This window comes from Anopheles bellator, chromosome 2, assembly GCF_943735745.2.
Source record: "Anopheles bellator chromosome 2, idAnoBellAS_SP24_06.2, whole genome shotgun sequence".
Classification (NCBI taxonomy): Eukaryota; Metazoa; Arthropoda; class Insecta; order Diptera; family Culicidae; genus Anopheles; species Anopheles bellator.
In genome coordinates this window covers 62,891,554-62,910,166 of record NC_071286.1, presented here as the reverse complement: position 1 = coordinate 62,910,166, position 18,613 = coordinate 62,891,554, and the positions used below count along the sequence as shown (strand labels likewise).

Below are 18,613 nucleotides of genomic sequence, written 5' to 3'. Positions count from 1 at the left end.
CGTAACAATTACTTGTTTCAAAATGCCCACAAACGTAATGAGTAAAGCTCCTCGATCATATTATTTTTTTTTCACACTCATTAGACATTAGATTTTTATCAGAAACTCCTCATTGACAACCTTTAGATTGTGCATTAAATCATTTTAGTGCAATGCAGATTGCATAGCTCAGGAGTTTAAATAACTTAGAATATCAAAATAAGGTTATTTATTATACTTGAACGTGTGTATTACACATACAATGTGAAGTCAATCAAAGCACATTCAAAGAAAACAAAAACGTTGAAAAAAGTCGGTAGATTCTTCCTAAACCAAAATATGTCCGCCCATCGAATGCAAATTTCCCACAGTGCGACGTTGCGACGGAGCGATTAAGCGGGAAAAGTAGACGATAGATTTGGCTGTCAAAACAATTCTTCGCAAATGAAAGCAACATCGGCGCGGTATGTAATTCGCGAGCAACGAACACTGGGTTATTGGGTGAGCAATAGTCAAATATGTCCCAAAGAAACGGGCAGTGTAACAACCGTAGTGTGCGTTGAAGTTGGTCGGGCTTAGAAGCCGACCGTTCGTTGAAACTTAGTTCGGAAACCGGTACCGGTGTTTCGGTCTGCAGAGTATGATCGCGGACGCAGACACGGATTCAGAATGGCGAGAAACAATCGAAACATTGTGCATCTGCTGGTTAACCGTGAGCAAGGTTATCGGGAATACGGGTTCAGAAGTGCGACCAGTTCCTCAAGTTCGCGTGAAAGTTGCTTCCGCCAAGTTGCCATCGAGTTAGCCGAATTTGTGCTGCTTGAGCGGATGAAAAATGAGGACCTTTGCAAGGTAAAGCAGGCTCGACGGCATTCCATGCTTGGACTAGTGATAAGCGCCTGATCTGTCTTTCAGCCTCTCGACGATTTGGACAATGAAACGGAATCCGTTTTAAACATCGAACAGAGCCATCATGGGTAAGCATCACGGGGAAAATCTCCCGCGACTTGCTGTTCTTCAATTCAATTTATTCAATTTATTTTTCCGTTCATTGTAAAGGCTCTTTACCGCAACCGTGCAGACGAACAAAAGCGTCAACGTGTTCCACACACCGTCGATGCGCAAGATTGCGAAATATCACAGTGGTGAACGCTCTGTCTGGACACTAGCGTTCCATCCGAAAAATGCCAACATTATTGCGTTCGCTACCCTCGGAGGCACAGTGTCGGTTTACGTTGATAACCAACTAGTGGCCACCCGCGACGAAACACCAACGATCGGGTCCCTGTGTTTTCACCCCACAAGAAGCTACCTTCTGCTGAATAGCATGAACCAAATAATCTTCTGGAACTGGGCTAGCGATAAAACTTACTCAGTCGACATGTACGAAGACTGCAAATGCCGTTTTCTGCACATGACGCTCGACTTGCGTCTCATTACCGGTATTACGCCAAGTCTACTTTACGGCTCGGTTAACTTTTTAGAAGATCTCAGCCAGGTGCAACCGGAGCACTTGGCAGAGACGTTCCTACGACATGTTTACTTTATGCTAGAGAAACTAGAGAAAGCGCTTTCAATCAACAACGGTCACCGGTTGCAGAAGGAACTAAACAAACAGTTTTATGCCTGGGTTCGGCTACTGCAAACGATTAATACAGAAGGCCACAATATCCGCGTGCGCGACACGCTTGAACCGGCGGAGAAGTCTTTCGTATGTTTCGAAAATCAATGGATGAAGATTTGCGAGTTCTCTAACTCTGTCATTCCAATTGCAGAAATCTGATCTCAATTTGACGCTAGTGACACTGAACCGAAGAATTGAGGCACTTCAAGAGACGTTCTCATCGCGGCCCAGCGTTATAAGTTTATGTAGCGATGATCTTCTACGGCTAGGGTACTCGATGGCTTCGCTCTACACCGAACCGTTGTATTTCTTCGAAAAGATATGCCAAAAATACGTCTACCAAAACTTTAACCGATACGTCCAGTAAGTGACATGGAAGTGCTTCCGGGCGCCGAAGGAATTTTCATAATTGAGGCCTTCTCTTCGTTACTGATAGGTATAAGTTTGATCTCAATTTGGTAAGCGAAATGTTGGACAAAGTGTTCGACATGTTTCGCCGCATCACCCCAATAGCTGTCACCAAGGAAGAATGGGAACGCCAGTGGTCCTTCTATGTCACCCAAACGACATATGTTCAACCCGAATTGAATAAACATTGTGCCTTGCAGGCGTGGGACCTTACTGCGTTTACCGACGATGTCGATGATCTTCCCGACTTCAAGGAAGGTAGGTGTGCCTTGCGTGGTCTAGTATTTAGAAATCAAACCACTTCAATGCTCAATACTTTGTTTCCAAACTATCAGAATGGAAAAATGTGATAACAATGGGAATAGTAATCAACGATTCTAATGTGGCCATCTCACAGTGCGAACAATTGGTTGCCTCTGTCCGGTTGCGCTCGGTGAAGGAAATGGGTAAGTCACAGCACTATAATCGATCTCTAGATGGTTACAAACTGATGTGTGCACTTTTACGGTTTTCTCAGAAATACGAAGCCTTCGACGGGACATCTTTGGCCAGTTGATGTTCGTGTTCAAATTTGTGTCAAACTTTGTCTCGCTTTCGTTTTCCCCTTCCGGGAGATTTGTTATCGTAGGATTGCGGTGCACTAAGCAGCTTAAGTATGCGTGCATCCTCGACAGACAAACCGGCTGGCGGATAGACTCAACCGGCCTAAACGGATGTCTACGTGCTCCGGATGATACTATTTTTCCCAATGGTATGTTGCATTAAGAGTGCATTTCGTCGTAATTATAAACATGAGTTTTGTTCACGCTGCTTTTGGTTTCTTTTCACAGAACGTGTGGGTCTACAGCTCTGCCTGCCAGTGGAAAAGGATCGGTATCTAGAGGTAAATTGCATCAAATGGGCTACCCTTCCGGGATATGGGCTGTTGTTAGGATTGAAGGCAAAATTCGTGCAGATCTGTCGGTAGTGTCTCCCGAACACGATCGATGCTCTAAAATGCACACTAGGGGTCAGTATCTAACCAGTACCGTTAAAACTATGGCACCAAATAAACCGGAGAACAAGCACTGTTTTCCAAATTCGGTTAATTTGAAAGTCAGGGATAACAACTTAAAATATCAATTCAAAATGATGACAGTATTCCCTTATATTTCCCTCTCATTTTCCCTCCTTCATATCTCATTCATCGAATTTGAACCTCTATGGTTGTTGACCTTTGATACACTGTAGCACAACAGCCGTTCATGAAATTTACCGAATCTGACTTGTTGACCGGTTTTGAACACTGCATGGTTTTGCCGTGTTATAGTTAGGTGTAGCACGCCCTGTACAATTCACATTACATCCTGTTGTCACGACGAGCACGACGGCTTTATCACCAAACGTTCTGTGGTGTGGCACCGAAATCACAACGGATGGTCGAAATTGCCCTCGGAGATAAAAGTGAAGGTACGTGTATACCCTCCTTTTTAATCTCCCCCAACGTACTTCGCATCCAGACACAAAGTGGCGGCAAACAAGTTGTAAATTGTGGACATATTGGGTCACACGGAAGAATTGTTGTGTCTGTGGAAGTTTCCTATCTTGTTGATCGTTCTTCCAAATGACGAAAAATAAAAGCTTCTCGACAAATAGGTGAAAATGATTTACAATATAACACCATTTGCATTATTGGGCCTCATAAATAGATTGTTTTCGCGATGCACCGAATACGAGAGAAAGATTGTTTTTCTGTCCGTACTGCCACTATCGCAGTGATATTGGCCAACGGATATCTTTCATACGCTACCGTACTTCCGGATTGGTCTGCGATATGAGGCCATCCTACAGATAGTTGTGGAGTTTAGTTTAGTCTTATTTTGACTAATGATGCATGTAGCATTTGGTCGGTCAGCTTTAACGATAATAATTTTGTCAGATAAAGACGTGAATGAATGCAGTTAATAACAAAATCTCAATCCCGAACAACCTCTAGACGAGACGAGAGCATCAGAAACATGAAATTTACTCAGTTAGATAACAATCTCTAAAACGCGTGCTTATCGAAAAGGGCAAACACGCGCTTGATTTCCAGTACGACTTGAGCAACGCCTAGTGAGAGGTTAAACAAAAACCGAACTCAAGTGGCCGCCATTTATGTTCGAAGCAAAGCGAAAGCAATCGAAACCTTAACCGAAAACAAATTATTTGACCCTTCAGAAGCCAAAGGCAAGGTATTCATGACGGCGTTGTTACGTTGCTGGGAATCAAGTTTTGTGAAGGCCAAAGCCCGAACTACTTAAAATGCCGCGCCGTGGCATGTATACGACCGGCCTTCGTTGGCCCTTTCCACACGTTAGTCCTTTTGGAACATCGGGTTAAATTTATCAGAAAGGAAATGTTAAACACCCGTTTTCTCGTTTGTCTCAAACCCTCTCGAGCCCTTTTGCGATGTTGGAACGAAAGACCTTTGTTACTGCAGGCTAGGTGTTCAACTACAACTATTATCAGCACGGATTTGTTTGAGTTGAGATTGCATAGTTTAAATACGTCTTTGGTAAGCGGCACCGTTCGTCACAGTACTCTAGAAGTACTCACAGTAATGGCTGATTAGCCATTATATCACTGCATTGATTACCATTGGCGCACACCGGTCTTTAGTAACAAGAGTTAAAAATCCGTCGATGTCCGTTGAACAGGCTTCTTACGTTGGCAAACCGAATTTCTATCATGTCTGGAAGGGATCCGATGCGAGTAGTGTTTCGTTTCGAATGCATTATCAGTTCGTACACACAGACACAAAGTGTACGGATTAGGCCAATGTTTAGGACCTGTGTCACCGAAGATAATGACCATAAATTTATACGGTGCCGATAGACGGAACACAAGAAACAATACAGCTCCGGCAAAGATGTGTGCGTCGCTCCACCGACCGATCACGGCGGTACGGGTGTTCCTCACTTCGGAGGACAGGTTGAACGTGATCAGGGGTCAGTCGTGAACCGTTTCTGGTCGCGCTCGGAATGATTCCTCTGGCGCCCGAGACTCCGATTCTCGTACGCTAATCATTCTGCACCGTGTAGTTTGTTATCATCGTGTAGTCTTCTAGTCGCAACATTCGCGTCGGGTCGCGGACACAGCTGTTTTGTTTTAAATTGGTTCGTGGTTCGTGGTTCCAAAACATCTGGCGCTGGTGGAAGCAGATTTGTTTGCGTGTTCTAACAAATTTAAAACAGACCCCAAACATGTGAGCTGAGAGGCACTGGCGCTGCTCCGTCAGTTTCGAAATTCTGTCGATAAGAACGAGTGTGGCTTTGGAAGCGATTAGTGTGGCAGTTTTGATTGATCTATCAGTTATTTTAAATTATTTTTAGAACGGACAGAACCGTATTAAGTCATTTGTCGGTTGTGGCAAAATATGTATTCGAAAAAGCTTTTGGTGCAACAGTAACCCTCCATAGCAGTTGTGTTTTCCTGCAACGGTCCCATTTTCATTGTGAAATAGTGTGAAAAAGTGTGTAATCGCAGCGTCCCAAACATGGCGAACGAAAAACGAGTTCGAATTGCGAACAACGCAGACAACGTGGCCTATTACCACATGTACAGGTACAACTCCTTGCATCGACTGAACAGTAAGTATCAGACCAGCCGCTATTTCGCTGAGCGCCTTTTGTGAATGAATGAAAATATTCGCATATTTTTTGTGTTCATTCCTTGCTCGTTATAATATTGTATTTATAACTGAACAACCACACTGTATCTGTGACACCGAGGTTACGTCTGATTTCAAAGTTTGCACAGGGTAACGGATCGTTTTATTACTGAAAGGGTATAAAGGGTAGACGCGACACTGGCGGCAGTTACCAGGGACTTGCAGTTTAAGACAGGTTGTCTGGGAGAAAGCCTCGAGCCGGGTAAATAATCACCCGTAACGACAAACAGAACTGTGCCGACCAAGATCGTATCGTGTGCATCACCATGATGTTATAACTTCCCGCCGTGTGCTTAAATTCAAAGACAAAGACTCCGATCATAAAGTGTACACCTGCTCGAAGTGTGATGTTTAGCATGGCTGGGAAAGTATTATCAATTACTCATGCAGTGTAGCTATTAATATCATACTCTACGCTGCTTTTAAAAATCTGTATAGATGGAAAGATATAAACTGTTGCTAACTCCATAGCCAGTGGGCAGTTTTTACATGCTACTTTTCATGCATGACAAGCTGCAAATCCAGTTCTGCAGCGTATTTGCATGTTACGCTCTAGCCTCTCCAGTCATGTATTCCCGATGAGTATTCTGGCATTTCGTGAGATTTGCGACGCATATCAATTTCCGGTAGCAACGCATCCATCGAGCATGCTGAAAAGACGGCAGATTGGCTGTAAATTGTTTGTTTCTGATAAGAGATATTGCACAACAGCCACCTCAAAGCAACCGTGCCTATTGATCCAACGCCGTGCCGCAGTTTGAGTCCGGCCGTTGAGCAGGATCGATCCATAATGGCGTGATCGGCGGATGTATAACAGCACATTGGCCTGTTGCTTTCGATAAAGTCTATCTTTTATTGAGCACGTCAAGCGATAATGATAATCTTAAAGTATCTCCCGATAACCGGTTGTCACTCGAATGATGCGGACGACATGTAAAAAAATTTTGTTCGGCGTTGTACTTGGGTTTTTTACAGGCCATCCAAATCGACCAAAAGTGCCATTGCGGCTCGTCAGTCTTGATCATCCGTCTAGGGTGCGCCGATTCATCGGTCTCTATGCGAGAAAATGGAACTTAAGTGCAAACCTTTGAAATGCTGCTACAGCGGCTCTGCGGGGGTTAAGAAATATCAAATTAAAAGCTCTCTGGGATTAAGCACTCTTATTGCAGCAGACACCATATTTCAAGGAAGTTTTGTTGATTGGGTTAAAAATGTATATTTTTATACAACGGGTTGCATTTAAGGACACATCGTATGCATAGACAATAGAATTCCTAAATTCGGTTCAAATCGCTCTCCGATAAAAAAAATCGATGGATAAGTAAATTTTTAAACTAAAACGCGTTGACCATTTCATCACTTTTACCGCCAATCCGAACAACTAGAACCGCTACCACCAAACGTCAATCAAAACAATGCAGCAACCCTGCACATTAACGCAAACTGTCACAGCGGCCGATGATGACACGCACTGGGAGGTGGGGAGCGGCGCGGCTTTGTTTTGAAACCCCACTCGCGGAAGGAGCATCGCGTTCGCGGGAACCAGTGCGCAGTGAATAGCGAAAGAGCGTGGGAATCGCACTCGGCGATCGGTTGTTTTGATTTCGCTTTCTTTTCTGCTCCGGCGAAGTTGCTCATCTCGTCCGGAGTATTAAAAAAAAGCACCGATGTGGACTGTCGCGTGTGAATTATTGTGAAACCATGCATCGGCCAGTCGGCCGGATTAGTGAAGATCGTTGTGAAGATGCTGGCGCCGTGACCATGGAAGCAATCTGCCTTTTGCAAGCTGATAAAGAACAACATCTAGCGGAAAGACAACGACGGGAGCAACACAAAGACTCGTGAAACAAATTCTTCGTCGCTCTCTATTATTGTCGAGAAAAGGCTAAAAGATTGATAGTACAAGATTTAAAGAACAATGGAGGAAACCTATACCTGAGGAACAAAAGTGCGTCTTTATTACGTGAAACGAGAACAGGCGAATATTGTTTCATATGTCAACGAAGCACACTCCTAAGTATGTAGATGCTGTGGTTTTTTTTTGTTGGTTCCATTGCTAGTCTTGCGTTTAATTTTATCTCTTACCACGTTGAACAAACAGAGTCGAAATTCCAACGTGCCGCGAGGCTCTTCCTCGACCGCGATGCACCAACACTCGAGTGAAGTAAAAAGAAGTGAACGGCTGAGACGAAGAAGCTAGCCCGGTGATAAGCCGCCGCAGCCGAAAGCGCTTCATTACGCGACTCACGGGGGGCATTACATAGAAACAGTACATCAAGCGGGTTCTTCATCCTGCGAACCACAAAAGAAACCCCTTTCCGCCCGGGCACCCGACACAATTTGATTAACAGTAATTACCCACGACGACAAAGTCTCCGAAGGGAGGTGCGCGCGTGCCGCGAGATGATGCACGATTTTGGTGAGCAAAACGGCCAACTAATTGGCCCGGAACGGTAGGAAGCTTGTGCGTGTTGTTGGTTGGCGTAACACTCAATATTGACCTAATAACACTCTCTCGGCGGTGGTGGCCCATTCCATTCGTTAGCCCCTCACTGTGGCGCTTGTGAGTCATGTTTGCAGGGTGCCGACAGATCAGTTTGATCATCAATCGGTCCGAGATCGACCGCAGGCATGTTCCTTGAACGTGCTGCGGCTGAAAGGAGACGGCTCGATGATAAAAATAGTCACAATTCCACTTCTATCCGCTCTGGCCGCCCGCAAATGTGGTTAGTTCAGAAAAATCTGTTGACTGCAATGTCGCTACTCATTTCACGATACTGCGTAGCTCCACCTGATTTTTTATTGTGGTTGCAAACACGTAGGCAAACATCCGGATTGCGCTAGGATGAACGAGATCATTTAATCCGACCGAAGAGGAGCCGAAGTGGGTTGATCGGCCCTGGCGCGAGCTATGATTCGCAGTCCTCGTGCAATGTGATGAGCTCGTTTGTTTATTCCCTGGGGCATCACTCCCCGGCGGTGTCATGGAGGATGATAAAAACAAATGAACCCGTTAAATACAGATAGAGCCGGCCACATCCGGCACACCGTGTTTACGACGAGCTGTACCGTGGTCATTCACAACAGAATTTGTAAATAAATTGTATTATGCATGCCCCAATGCATGGCGAATGCGAGTATTACTGACCACATTTGGTTAACAGCTGCCATGGATTTGGGGAAAAAATATCTAAACTCATCCGTCGTGCCCTGGTCACAATGTAGCAACGTATCGTTTTGGCAACATTCCAAGCTATTAAACAGAACTGTTCCATATCGCGATAACGTCCGTGATTTGTCGTGCGGAGTCAAGGACACTATTTTCATGCGAGTGGCTTCTTATGGTTTGCGTCTATCGATTTCTGACAGTGTAAACTGGCATTTCTTCAACAATGCTACGATGGGCAGCACGAAGGCTAAAGGAAGTGCAATTTGTCCCTTGAACCGTTTGAACGATAGTTATTGATTAAACATCGATACAAATTGATAATTCGAAACGGTGTTCTAAGATTGCTTCAGATTTTCGATTAGGCAACTAATGCCTCCTCATGTTTCCCAACAAGATAGGATGAAAATTGCTTTCGAAGTGCCACCTTGCTGCTGTCTGTGGGTCACTTGGTCTCTTCGGTTGAGTATCTTCCTTTTTGAGTGGACAATGAAAGTCTTCGGTGTCACCCGAAAGTCTCGCATATCATTGCTGCTGACTGATAAGGCCCACGAGTGGCAATCTTCCCCCTCGCACCTTGCAAAAGTCAAACGTTTCTGCCTAAACGGTGCCCATATTTTAGGACAGGCCAAAGAACACTGAGAGATGAAGCGCCCGCGTGGAGTGTCATACTTTTACAGCGTGATGCTCAATGGCAGGAGGGAGACTGAACATCGTTTAACGCAATTAGGTTGGTGGGTTTCATTAGTGACAAGACGCGCGGTTCGCTACTCTTTTGCATCTTCGCTGGATCATCGTGGTGTGGTGCAAATCACTTGCATGTGATAACGTACTTTATGACGCTCGCAAGTGCCACAGACGGTGGTAATGTGCGTTCTTACCAAGTTATCACTCATGTGAAACCTGGAGCATGGCTGAAACGTGACCGAGCACTACGTATTGTCCGCTGAACAAAGGTGAATCGTGACCGTCCCGCTTGATGGAATTTGTACCTTACTAGTTTTAAAGTTGTTTGTAAAATCAATTAAGCTCCAGTCAGCTAACCATGGTTCATAACAAGCAATCCTGTCATCTCATTGTGTAAAAATTTGCAGTGCTGTTACACAATTAATCTAATATTAAGGATAGTTCAGTGATTTAATTTATTAATCCTATTTCGCCTGAATTTGAATCAACAGAGTCCAAAAGCATGCACGGTGTTAAGCGCGTGATTGCATTCTGCATTCTTACCGCTATTTTGCCGGCTTCGCTGATCATCCTTCCGCTGTACCTGCGACATACGGTGTTTGCGGACGTCGTGTACCCGATAGCCGAGTCAGACATTATAGAAATTCGCGACGGAATCTCGTCCGTGTTTTGCCAGAAGCACACGCTCCAGATGAACAGCACGTTCAATGCATTCCAGCTGGACCACGAGCCGGAGGTGTCGAAGAACCGGAAGCACATTCGGTTGAAAAAGTCTATGTCGCTACCGGACGACACGCTAGAGTACTGGGGCTTCTATCTGCTGAAGGGAGCCACGGTGGCACTGAAGGTTTGCTCCCGATACGACGGTTCACGCATCCTGGTGGTGAAGGGTGAACGTAACCTACGGACCTGTGGGTTGCTCGAGCATAATAGCAACAAAATCGACAACTACCTCAACAAAGAACACGGCCAGGTGCTGGTTACCTTCGAGTCGGCCGCGGAGTACATCAATTCGAAAGAGAGGAAAGATTCAACTGATCTGCCGGCAGACGGGAACCATGGTAAGAGTTAGATTGTCTTACACGAATACAACATGAATGTCGTTTTTTAACTCTTCGCTACCCCAATTTCAGGAGGAGAAGATTTTACAGAAGAACGCACCGGGGAGAAGCTCCCCTTAGCGCATCGGCCAAAGGTACATCCTCAAAATGAGAAGGAGCGGATTAGAACAACTGGAGCTCTCCCGGTGGCAGATACATCCGGACGGTCCGCATATCATTCGACGACGAAGCGCATTGGACGTCCGGTATCAGTAACGACACGAAATGTCCAGCGGATCGCCACTACAACCACCAGTACCACCACGACCAGCACGACAACGGAGCCCACGCTTAGTACGACGGAAAATCTGATCAAAAAGTACCGCAATTTTCGGGCCACCGAAGCAGGGCCTGCCGACGACGGTTCGGCCGAGAGTGGCATGCACCGACGGCGGCACACTCACAACAAAACTGGGCACCGTCAGCAGCCCGAAACGGAGTCGCCGAACGAGCCGGATCACAATGGGGGCGAAATTGTGGAACCAGACAGTATCGGTCGGTCCGCAGAGACTACGGTAACGCATCAGAACCCGCAGAAAAAGCGACGCCGCCGGAAACGACGCGATCTGATTTACGATCGCCGCATCAATCATGGTGGTACAGCGAAGAATTACTCAAACAACACCTCCGATTCGGTTTCGAGCTTCGAGAACAGTCTGTTGTCGTGCTACGATGGCGATATTCTGCTGGCGCACAGCTTCCCCCCGAGCAAATCGTGCCAGAGTGTGCGGTACCTCGAGGGTGCATCGCACACCGTCACCAAGCATGAAGTCGTCTCGGACGGGTACTATTACTACATCTTCTACAGCGACAATGACTATGTTCAAAACGATATTCACGCCATGTTCGACATTTACAAGCCTACGTTCCAGTACTCGAACATTTCCGACTCCAAGGGGTGCATCAACAGCACGCATTGCTCCTTTCCCATCAAATTTTGGACCAGCGAACGAGTGATCGTCGAAGTGCCAACACGGGACGGTATTGAGCACGAGGAAGACGATATCACACTGCTCGTTTCCACTTGCCATCCGCGGATGGCAATTTATATCATTTTTCCCGTCAGTGTGCTCTTTCTAGTGCTGACGTGCGCTTTTCTGTGAACGACGGTGATTATGCGCATAACTAATTAAAGCTGTGCACCACCCTGTTCGAAGCGCACCGAGTCGGAATGATTTATAGAGCGGTCCCTTGTAATTGATAGTGCTAGTGTGCCATAAAATGCAGAAAGATGGCCAAGCACGGAATAATCATGCGTTACATAGTGCATGTAATTAGTAGATTAACCAAATCACCATTGAAATCCCATGCAAGTTCGTGTTTCGAGCTCGGCCAAATTCGCACCATCCCGTTCTGTCCGGCAAAGGTGTCAGAAGAATTCTCGATCGTTTCATAACTTATTGGATCACCACACTCGTAGGTGCGAGGAGAGTGTATAAGTGCGGGCTCATCAGGTTTTAAGTCAGACACTGGTTACGTTAGCTGTAAAGGTTTAACATGCTCAATGCCACATGGTGTGAATGGTCAGAATGAAAATGATTGACTGAAAATGAATGATTCATTTTATAAGTTGGGAAATCTAATGTTGGGCAATGCAGCCAGCCAACAACCAAATTAATCGTAGACAATTGTTGCTGCATAAGCAAAGTACCGTCAATAAGTACAATCACATTTAATTAGATTAAATGCTGCTGCTTGCCCGGGCGTAAGCCGGAACAGTCAAAACAAGAGAACAGCCAGCAAGGAGTTGAGGACGTCCATTAGATAGTTTCGCATTACTAGAAGTTAGTAGGTTAGCTTAATTGGAATTTTAATGTTAGTACAGATCTTTCAGGCAAATAATTACTGTTTTATTTCCAATACTTTGCCATTTTGAGCAGCGTTTGGTTTAGTTTTTTAGTATCGCGTGCAATCGATGTTTAGTTATTAATTTTTGTTATTCTTAGCCCTATGTTTTTTATCCTATACAACGTGCCGGGGCGACTTTTGTTTCCATGTAATGGTTGTGATTTTGTGCGGATCCACCGTAGATTTTAATACTTTGTTTAGTCACCACGTTGGGCTCATTTTAGTCTTCCGAGTCCTTGGTAATTGCAGTGCAAAATGAAGAAAATATCATATCGGCATATTATGAGCATTATGCAACGGAGTTTGGTTATGTTAGAAACAAGGATAGAGGCGGTACAAGTAACAGCACGATCATCGAAAGTTACCTCAAATCAGTGGATGAATATTAAGCTTGATATCACGCCTCAGCGCGCACTCACGGCAAAAGAATATCATGTAGAGGAAGGGTCCATTTAAGGGTCCATTATCACATTGCTTCAAAAAAGAATGATTGTTGAATTGTGATAAGATCAAAAATAACCAATAGACAACATATATTATGAAACAATTGCGCGTGTTTACCAGGTCAGTCGTATAGTTTTGATGAGGTTTTTGAGAGTTAACGAACGAGTTAAGAAAATTCCAGTAGAGTCGAGTTGCGCGTGTAATAAATATTACTTCTGTTGAGATGCGGTAATGGCATATTTGCTTGTCTTGGCGTCAATGGCGTAATCATGTTATTAACATTTCGCTCCAATAATATCACTCCAGTCAACGACACATTTTTGTTTTGTTTTGCAAAACATTTTTATTTGTTACGTACTTTCTATCATTTTCCCAATGCTCTAGCTCACTTATTTCATCTTTTTCTGTTGCGTCAGATGTTTCCGCAATGCCAACTGCTTCTCGCGGAACGATTTCTTTACTTTGCCCCGGGCCTTGTGCCGAACCATGCCAAAGTTTTTATTCTTCATCTTTTCTCGGTTCGTTTTGGAGCAGTGCGGGTTTTGCCGCCGGTCCCGATAGCCAAATTTTTCGCGCCCCTCACGTCCTTTCTTGATACTCTCTACCCGCTCCTCTCGGTCCGCTTTGCGTCGCTTGTAGATCATCTCTATCGCGTCCAACTTCACGAACTCACTGCGCTCCGTTTCCAGCTGTCGCTTGCGGCTGTGGTGCGTAACTTGTTTCTTAACCCGCTCCTGTTCGATCCGGGCGAAATCGGCATCGGTGAATATCTTGGTCAAAGCCAACTCCTGCATTGCCTCGGCCGTGTTCAGTGTTTTCTCGGAAGCAGTTGCTTCCTGTGCACTGTCGGCCGTGTTGGATTTAGAAGCTTTCGTTTTCGTTTTGGCGTCATCCTTCTTGCGTTTTGAATCAGCAACCTTGCTGGCTTCTGAGTTCTGCTCTTCCTCCTCGTCTTCTACTTCCTCCTCTTCACTGCATTCCTCCCATTCTCCGTCATCATCGCTATCATCGTCGTCATCATCCTCACCATCACTTGCGTCGTCGGAATCAGAATCTTTTCCGTCTTTATCATTTGAAGATTTGATCATTGTGATGCTCTTCTTATTTTTGCTCTTTTCTTCCCTCAGTAGAGCATCACACTCATCATCGCTGCTGTCCACGTCCACCCAGTCGGAATCATCGCTGGCTGCTTCTTTTTCCTGCTCTAGGGCAGGAGCGTCCTCACGCAGTAGTGCTTCGGTGCCGGGAATGTGATCGATTGCCGTCACTTCACCGTACCGTTTGGGTTTGATTTCCACGCTCGCTTCCGTAGGCCGGCCCCGGTACTTCTTTGCAAGTAACGTCGGAATTTGTTCACGGTACAGCATAATTAACGATTTCGAGGCCATCATAACCGACTTTTCCTTGTAGTTTTTGTACATTACCAAATCGCGCAGCAGATCCTCGGTCATCGCCAGTGGACATCGAAGGCAGATCTCACGCACCGCATTCAGTCCAATCGCCATGACGTCACTCGAATTACGTTCGGTGACGAAGTTGTTCACCAACGTCTTTATGACCGGTTCAATCATTTCCGGCGGTACGAGTTCGTGTGAAGCTTGAGCTGCAAACTGCAGGATACGTGTCACCTGGCGCTGATGGGGTTTGATGAAGCTGTAAACGAAAAGGATGGTTAGAAGCAATGCAAGATTGAGACAGTTTTTCAATTTACCGAGCAACGTAAGGGTAGAAACTGAAGAGAAACAGCTCGTGGATTCCGATCAGGCGTGAAATTACATCCAGGTGCATTAGTTTCACCTCGAACCGTTCGTTGCCATCCTGCAGCTGCTTGAACAGGTTCTCGGCCATTCCCTGGGGGTTGTGTATCAGATGGATCGCGGAAAAATTGAACGCCACCGGTTTGCTTTTCTTCTTCTTTGCCTGCACGTACAGTTTCTTTGCCGCATCCAGCTGCTTCTGGCGCTTACGAGTTTTTTTGTTTACCTTCGTTGCCATCATAATGCCCTTCAGATCGACTTCCCGATCACTATCATCGTCGGAATCCTCCTCCTGGTCCCTTCCGAGGAAGAACTTTAACGAAGCCACCATCACCTTGGTCACCTTCGAGAAGCAACCTACGTTCGCCAGGACGTTAACCGTTTTCGCATCGTTCCATATTTGCTTTCTGTACAGTTCGATCATAATGTCGGCCGACATTTTGGCTGCCTTCGGGTTCGTATCGCGCAGCATCGTGTACATAAAGCTTTGCAGGGTGGAGTTCAATTTCATATCCTTATTCTTGGCGTTCATATTCTTGATGTCGGTGATAATGTGATTCTCCAGGAACGTGCGCAGTGCCTTATCCGGGCAACGTAATAACTGAAAGAACAGCTCCAGCAGATCGAGCGGTGATATTAGGTTCTTATTGCGTAGCAGTATCAGCGCCCGGCAGAACGTGTTCCGCATCTCCGGATCGAGCGTAGTGGAGTGTGTTTTCAGCAGATCGACCAACGTTTGCGGGAATGTAGCCATATCCTCCAGGTAGCACTGAGCGACCTGTGCCAGGAACATGATCGACTCACACAGACTTTTATTCTCCTTATCTGGCTCGAGACGAAAGATGTCCAGGACGCTCTGAAAGTGGTGGAATTGCTGAAGAAACTCATCGCGATAAGAGTCTGGATCGCGCTTGATGAGGTTCTGTAGTTGCGGCAGGTTATCCGGCAGTTGATTATTGTGGCGCACCATTGTTGGTGGCAAAGTGCAGGAACCGAGTGGCTGGAAAATCGGGCTTTTCGGCACGGAAAACAAACAACACACGATTTCACGTTCCCGGCCACATGTGTAAAGAACGGGGAGTTTGCTTTGACAACATAAGGTCTCGCGTTGACATTTCTTGCTGTCATTTCCGATCGCGTACAGGGTGGTTCCTAACGTATGTCCTAAATGAAAATGGTTAAAACCTTAATAGTTTCTTTTTACTATTACCAAAATGTAACAACAGCCAATTACTTCTTTTTTATGCAAGCATTTATTCACCAGTTAATTAGCGATTCATGCCAGGTAATGTTTGCGTCAAAGCCGGATGAGGCGGTTGTGTGTTTCTCTTTTGTGCTATCAACAGGTCTTGTTTTAACTTCCTCGTTCGGCGCTCGTTTTCTTGAGGTGAAAGATTCATCTAGGTTAGTAACAAAAACCGTAAACAGTACTACTTTTCAACTAATCTCACAGATTCAACTAACTTACAAATAGACTGTGGCGTTTAACTATATCAAAAACTTCGTTGAACCGGAATAGTGATCGATCTCGTCCACGCGGCTCTCCTGAAAAGCAAACTTCAAACTGTTCTCCAGATTGTTTTCGGAATAGTGCGCCGGTGTGGAAATCGTTGTAAGCGTAGTTTCACATTTCGAAAGTGATGATCTCGGGTGCCAAAGTAACGGGGCTGAGCAGCTTTTAGCGATTGGCGATTTTGGTTCTCCCGTCAAGAGAAAACAATCGACTTGTTTCATTCGGGGAACGAATGCAGATTGCTCTCTGGTGCCCTCGGGTCGCGTGCGTCAAGCTAACTGTTGCTACTGTTGCTGCCACTGCTAGTGATGCGTTTCCGGCGCCCACCGGAGTGGTTGGGCAATTTTCAAAGGTTCTCATCTAACATGTAGTCCTGCTCGTCCTGGCGGTCCGGAAGACAGACGAAGAACTCGAACAAATTCAGCACTGGTCCGCGGGAAAACGGGTTCTGATAGCGGCCACGCTTGTCACGCAAGTACGGGTAGCGCTTGTAGTTGAACATTTCGTTCGTAGTTAGATTCATACACGCGTGCAAAATCTGAAACGATTGGTTGCATCAGTAGCTTTGTTACGCAGACTACACATCCGTCCGGATGGCCGAATACTCACCGATGTGCAGGTAAGAATCCATCCAAGTCCACAGAAAACGAAAGCCTCCAACAAACCCAGCACGTAAAGCAGGCTGAAGCCTTCGATCATGACGCAATAGCAAGCGAAGTAGATCGTGAAGGAACAGTTGATCGCAATGCTCAGCACAAACAGTAGGAACCACATCCGATTCCGCAACCCCACACAGTTGTAAATGAAAGGACAATGATGGTCGAAGTATGACACGCACCGATTACAGATACGGCAGTGCTTCGCCCTCAAAGGCCGCAGGCAGCGACAGCTGTGACAGAGGCGCGACAGAATAATGTTTCGTTTCTTCCACTTGTCGAAGTACGGAATTTGCTTGATGGCGCGATAGTACGTGTCGGAATTGAGTGGGATGTACCCGGGATCGCGCCGGTTTGCAATAATCCAACTGATCCACATGACTGCGTTCCAGTAGATGAAGCAATAGTGGGAACGCCTTAGTGTGTTCCACGTGATCGGTATACACTGATGAAAGGGAAACGAAAGAAAGAGATGAGAAGTTCAATGAGAAGTTTGAACGGTTTCATAAAATTTGCAAATGTTACCCGTATCATGTACATCGGATAGCCCCAAAGGAGCACAGACACCAGAAACAGTATGAGCGGACCTTTGGAGGCTCCAGCTCCGCCGAATAGCATTCCCCAAATCTCCGATATCGGTGGCATCCAGCGGGACTTCTTTTTCATCTCGTTGTGCAGCAGCTTAACAACCTCGCTGTTTCGGTGACTTTGTGCGAGCATGATTGGTGTCTTACCATTTTTGTCTCGCGGTTCCAGCTCTAGATTACGCTTTTCGCAGAGAATCTTCACGCACTGCAGATTGCCGGAGAGACAGGCCAGATGTAACGGCGTAGAACCAAAGTTGTCCGTCTTCTGCAGGTCGACCCCGGAGTACATTAGCAGGCGAATGAGATCGGCATGACCTTTGTAGGCAGCCCAGTGCAATGCCGTGTCTCCATTGATGTCGGTCAAATGGTTTTGCGCGCCCATGCCCAGCAGATAGGCTGCAGTTGCTGTCCTGCCATACATGCACGCCGTCATGAGCGGAGTGAGACCCTTGAAATCGGCCCCATTGACCGCAACGCCTGCTTGTAGAAGTACCTGCACCACAGCGGCATGCCCTTTCCGACAGGCCCAGTGGATCGGTCTTGGACCCTGTGTACCAAGACAGGGAAGGTCCACCGGTGCATTTCGTTCAACAAGATAGCGCATCAAGGGCACGTTCCCGTCAAGAGCCGCCCAATGGGCTGGCGTGTAGCCATGCCTGTCTCGAGCGCTGAGCGCTTCCGGGCCCAGCTTTTCAACCAAATTTTCCACCTCCGACAGCTCGCTATAAAACGGAAATATTGGTTAGTATTCTATCAGCAAACTGGGCCTTCGGCATTTACCCAGACTTTATGACGTCAAAAATATCATCCATACTGCTTTGGATCAATATTTCGTTGCTATCGGTCCGTGCCAGCAAGTTGCTATCCTTCTCCTGGGTCGGTGTCTTCTCTTCCTCCGGATGGTGCGGATGGTCACTTTCTTCGGTAACCATGTTGCAGGATGCCGTCAAAGGCAGTGCCCACACTACCAAGGTAGTGCGAGCACTACCGGGACTCGGATGCACTCGGGACTGCGTTTTGATACCGTTTTCGAGCGCCACTGTAGAACAAAAGTTCGACAGAACACTGCCCTCGGGATCTCCTCGTTTCCGGTAGCCGCAGATAATTGATGGTCCTTGTGACAATCGATTCGTCCCTTTGGGTTGCAGTGTTC

At 46.2% G+C, this 18,613-nt stretch overlaps 4 protein-coding genes across 7 annotated transcripts; 2 read left to right on the top strand and 2 right to left on the bottom strand.

Moving 5' to 3' along the window:
- The first annotated feature begins 538 nt into the window (after positions 1-538).
- On the top strand, positions 539-3,090 carry LOC131210491 (activating molecule in BECN1-regulated autophagy protein 1A-like). Its single transcript, XM_058203749.1, has 8 exons — positions 539-831; positions 895-956; positions 1,039-1,690; positions 1,755-1,966; positions 2,040-2,269; positions 2,347-2,457; positions 2,529-2,762; positions 2,842-3,090. The coding sequence occupies exons 1-8, from the start codon at positions 649-651 to the stop codon at positions 2,976-2,978; spliced, it is 1,821 nt and encodes a 606-aa protein (XP_058059732.1). The 5' UTR covers positions 539-648; the 3' UTR covers positions 2,979-3,090.
- Positions 3,091-5,063: 1,973 nt separating this feature from the next.
- LOC131208262 (uncharacterized) lies at positions 5,064-13,140 on the top strand. Of its 3 annotated transcripts, none has more exons than XM_058200919.1 (3): positions 5,064-5,622; positions 10,047-10,616; positions 10,689-13,140. In XM_058200919.1, exons 1-3 carry the CDS (start codon positions 5,529-5,531, stop codon positions 11,756-11,758), a joined length of 1,734 nt encoding a protein of 577 aa, XP_058056902.1. In that variant the 5' UTR covers positions 5,064-5,528; the 3' UTR covers positions 11,759-13,140. The 3 variants fall into 3 exon arrangements, with proteins under 3 accessions (XP_058056902.1, XP_058056904.1, XP_058056903.1); XM_058200921.1 differs by lacking the exon at positions 5,064-5,622 and adding an exon at positions 7,675-7,719; XM_058200920.1 differs by lacking the exon at positions 5,064-5,622 and adding an exon at positions 8,093-8,121.
- A 163-nt stretch (positions 13,141-13,303) lies between these two features.
- Positions 13,304-15,756, bottom strand: LOC131208913 (protein SDA1 homolog). 2 transcript variants are annotated; one of them, XM_058201852.1, is made up of 4 exons: positions 14,659-15,756; positions 14,086-14,600; positions 13,835-14,010; positions 13,304-13,765 (listed from the first exon to the last, which is right to left on the bottom strand). In XM_058201852.1, exons 1-4 carry the CDS (start codon positions 15,672-15,674, stop codon positions 13,337-13,339), a joined length of 2,136 nt encoding a protein of 711 aa, XP_058057835.1. In that variant the 5' UTR covers positions 15,675-15,756; the 3' UTR covers positions 13,304-13,336. The 2 variants fall into 2 exon arrangements, with proteins under 2 accessions (XP_058057835.1, XP_058057834.1); XM_058201851.1 differs by having other exon boundaries at positions 13,304-14,600.
- Positions 15,757-16,497: 741 nt separating this feature from the next.
- On the bottom strand, positions 16,498-18,602 carry LOC131210534 (uncharacterized). The gene is made up of 4 exons (XM_058203793.1): positions 18,241-18,602; positions 17,399-18,182; positions 16,827-17,318; positions 16,498-16,755 (listed from the first exon to the last, which is right to left on the bottom strand). The coding sequence occupies exons 1-4, from the start codon at positions 18,390-18,392 to the stop codon at positions 16,564-16,566; spliced, it is 1,620 nt and encodes a 539-aa protein (XP_058059776.1). The 5' UTR covers positions 18,393-18,602; the 3' UTR covers positions 16,498-16,563.
- Positions 18,603-18,613: the final 11 nt, after the last annotated feature.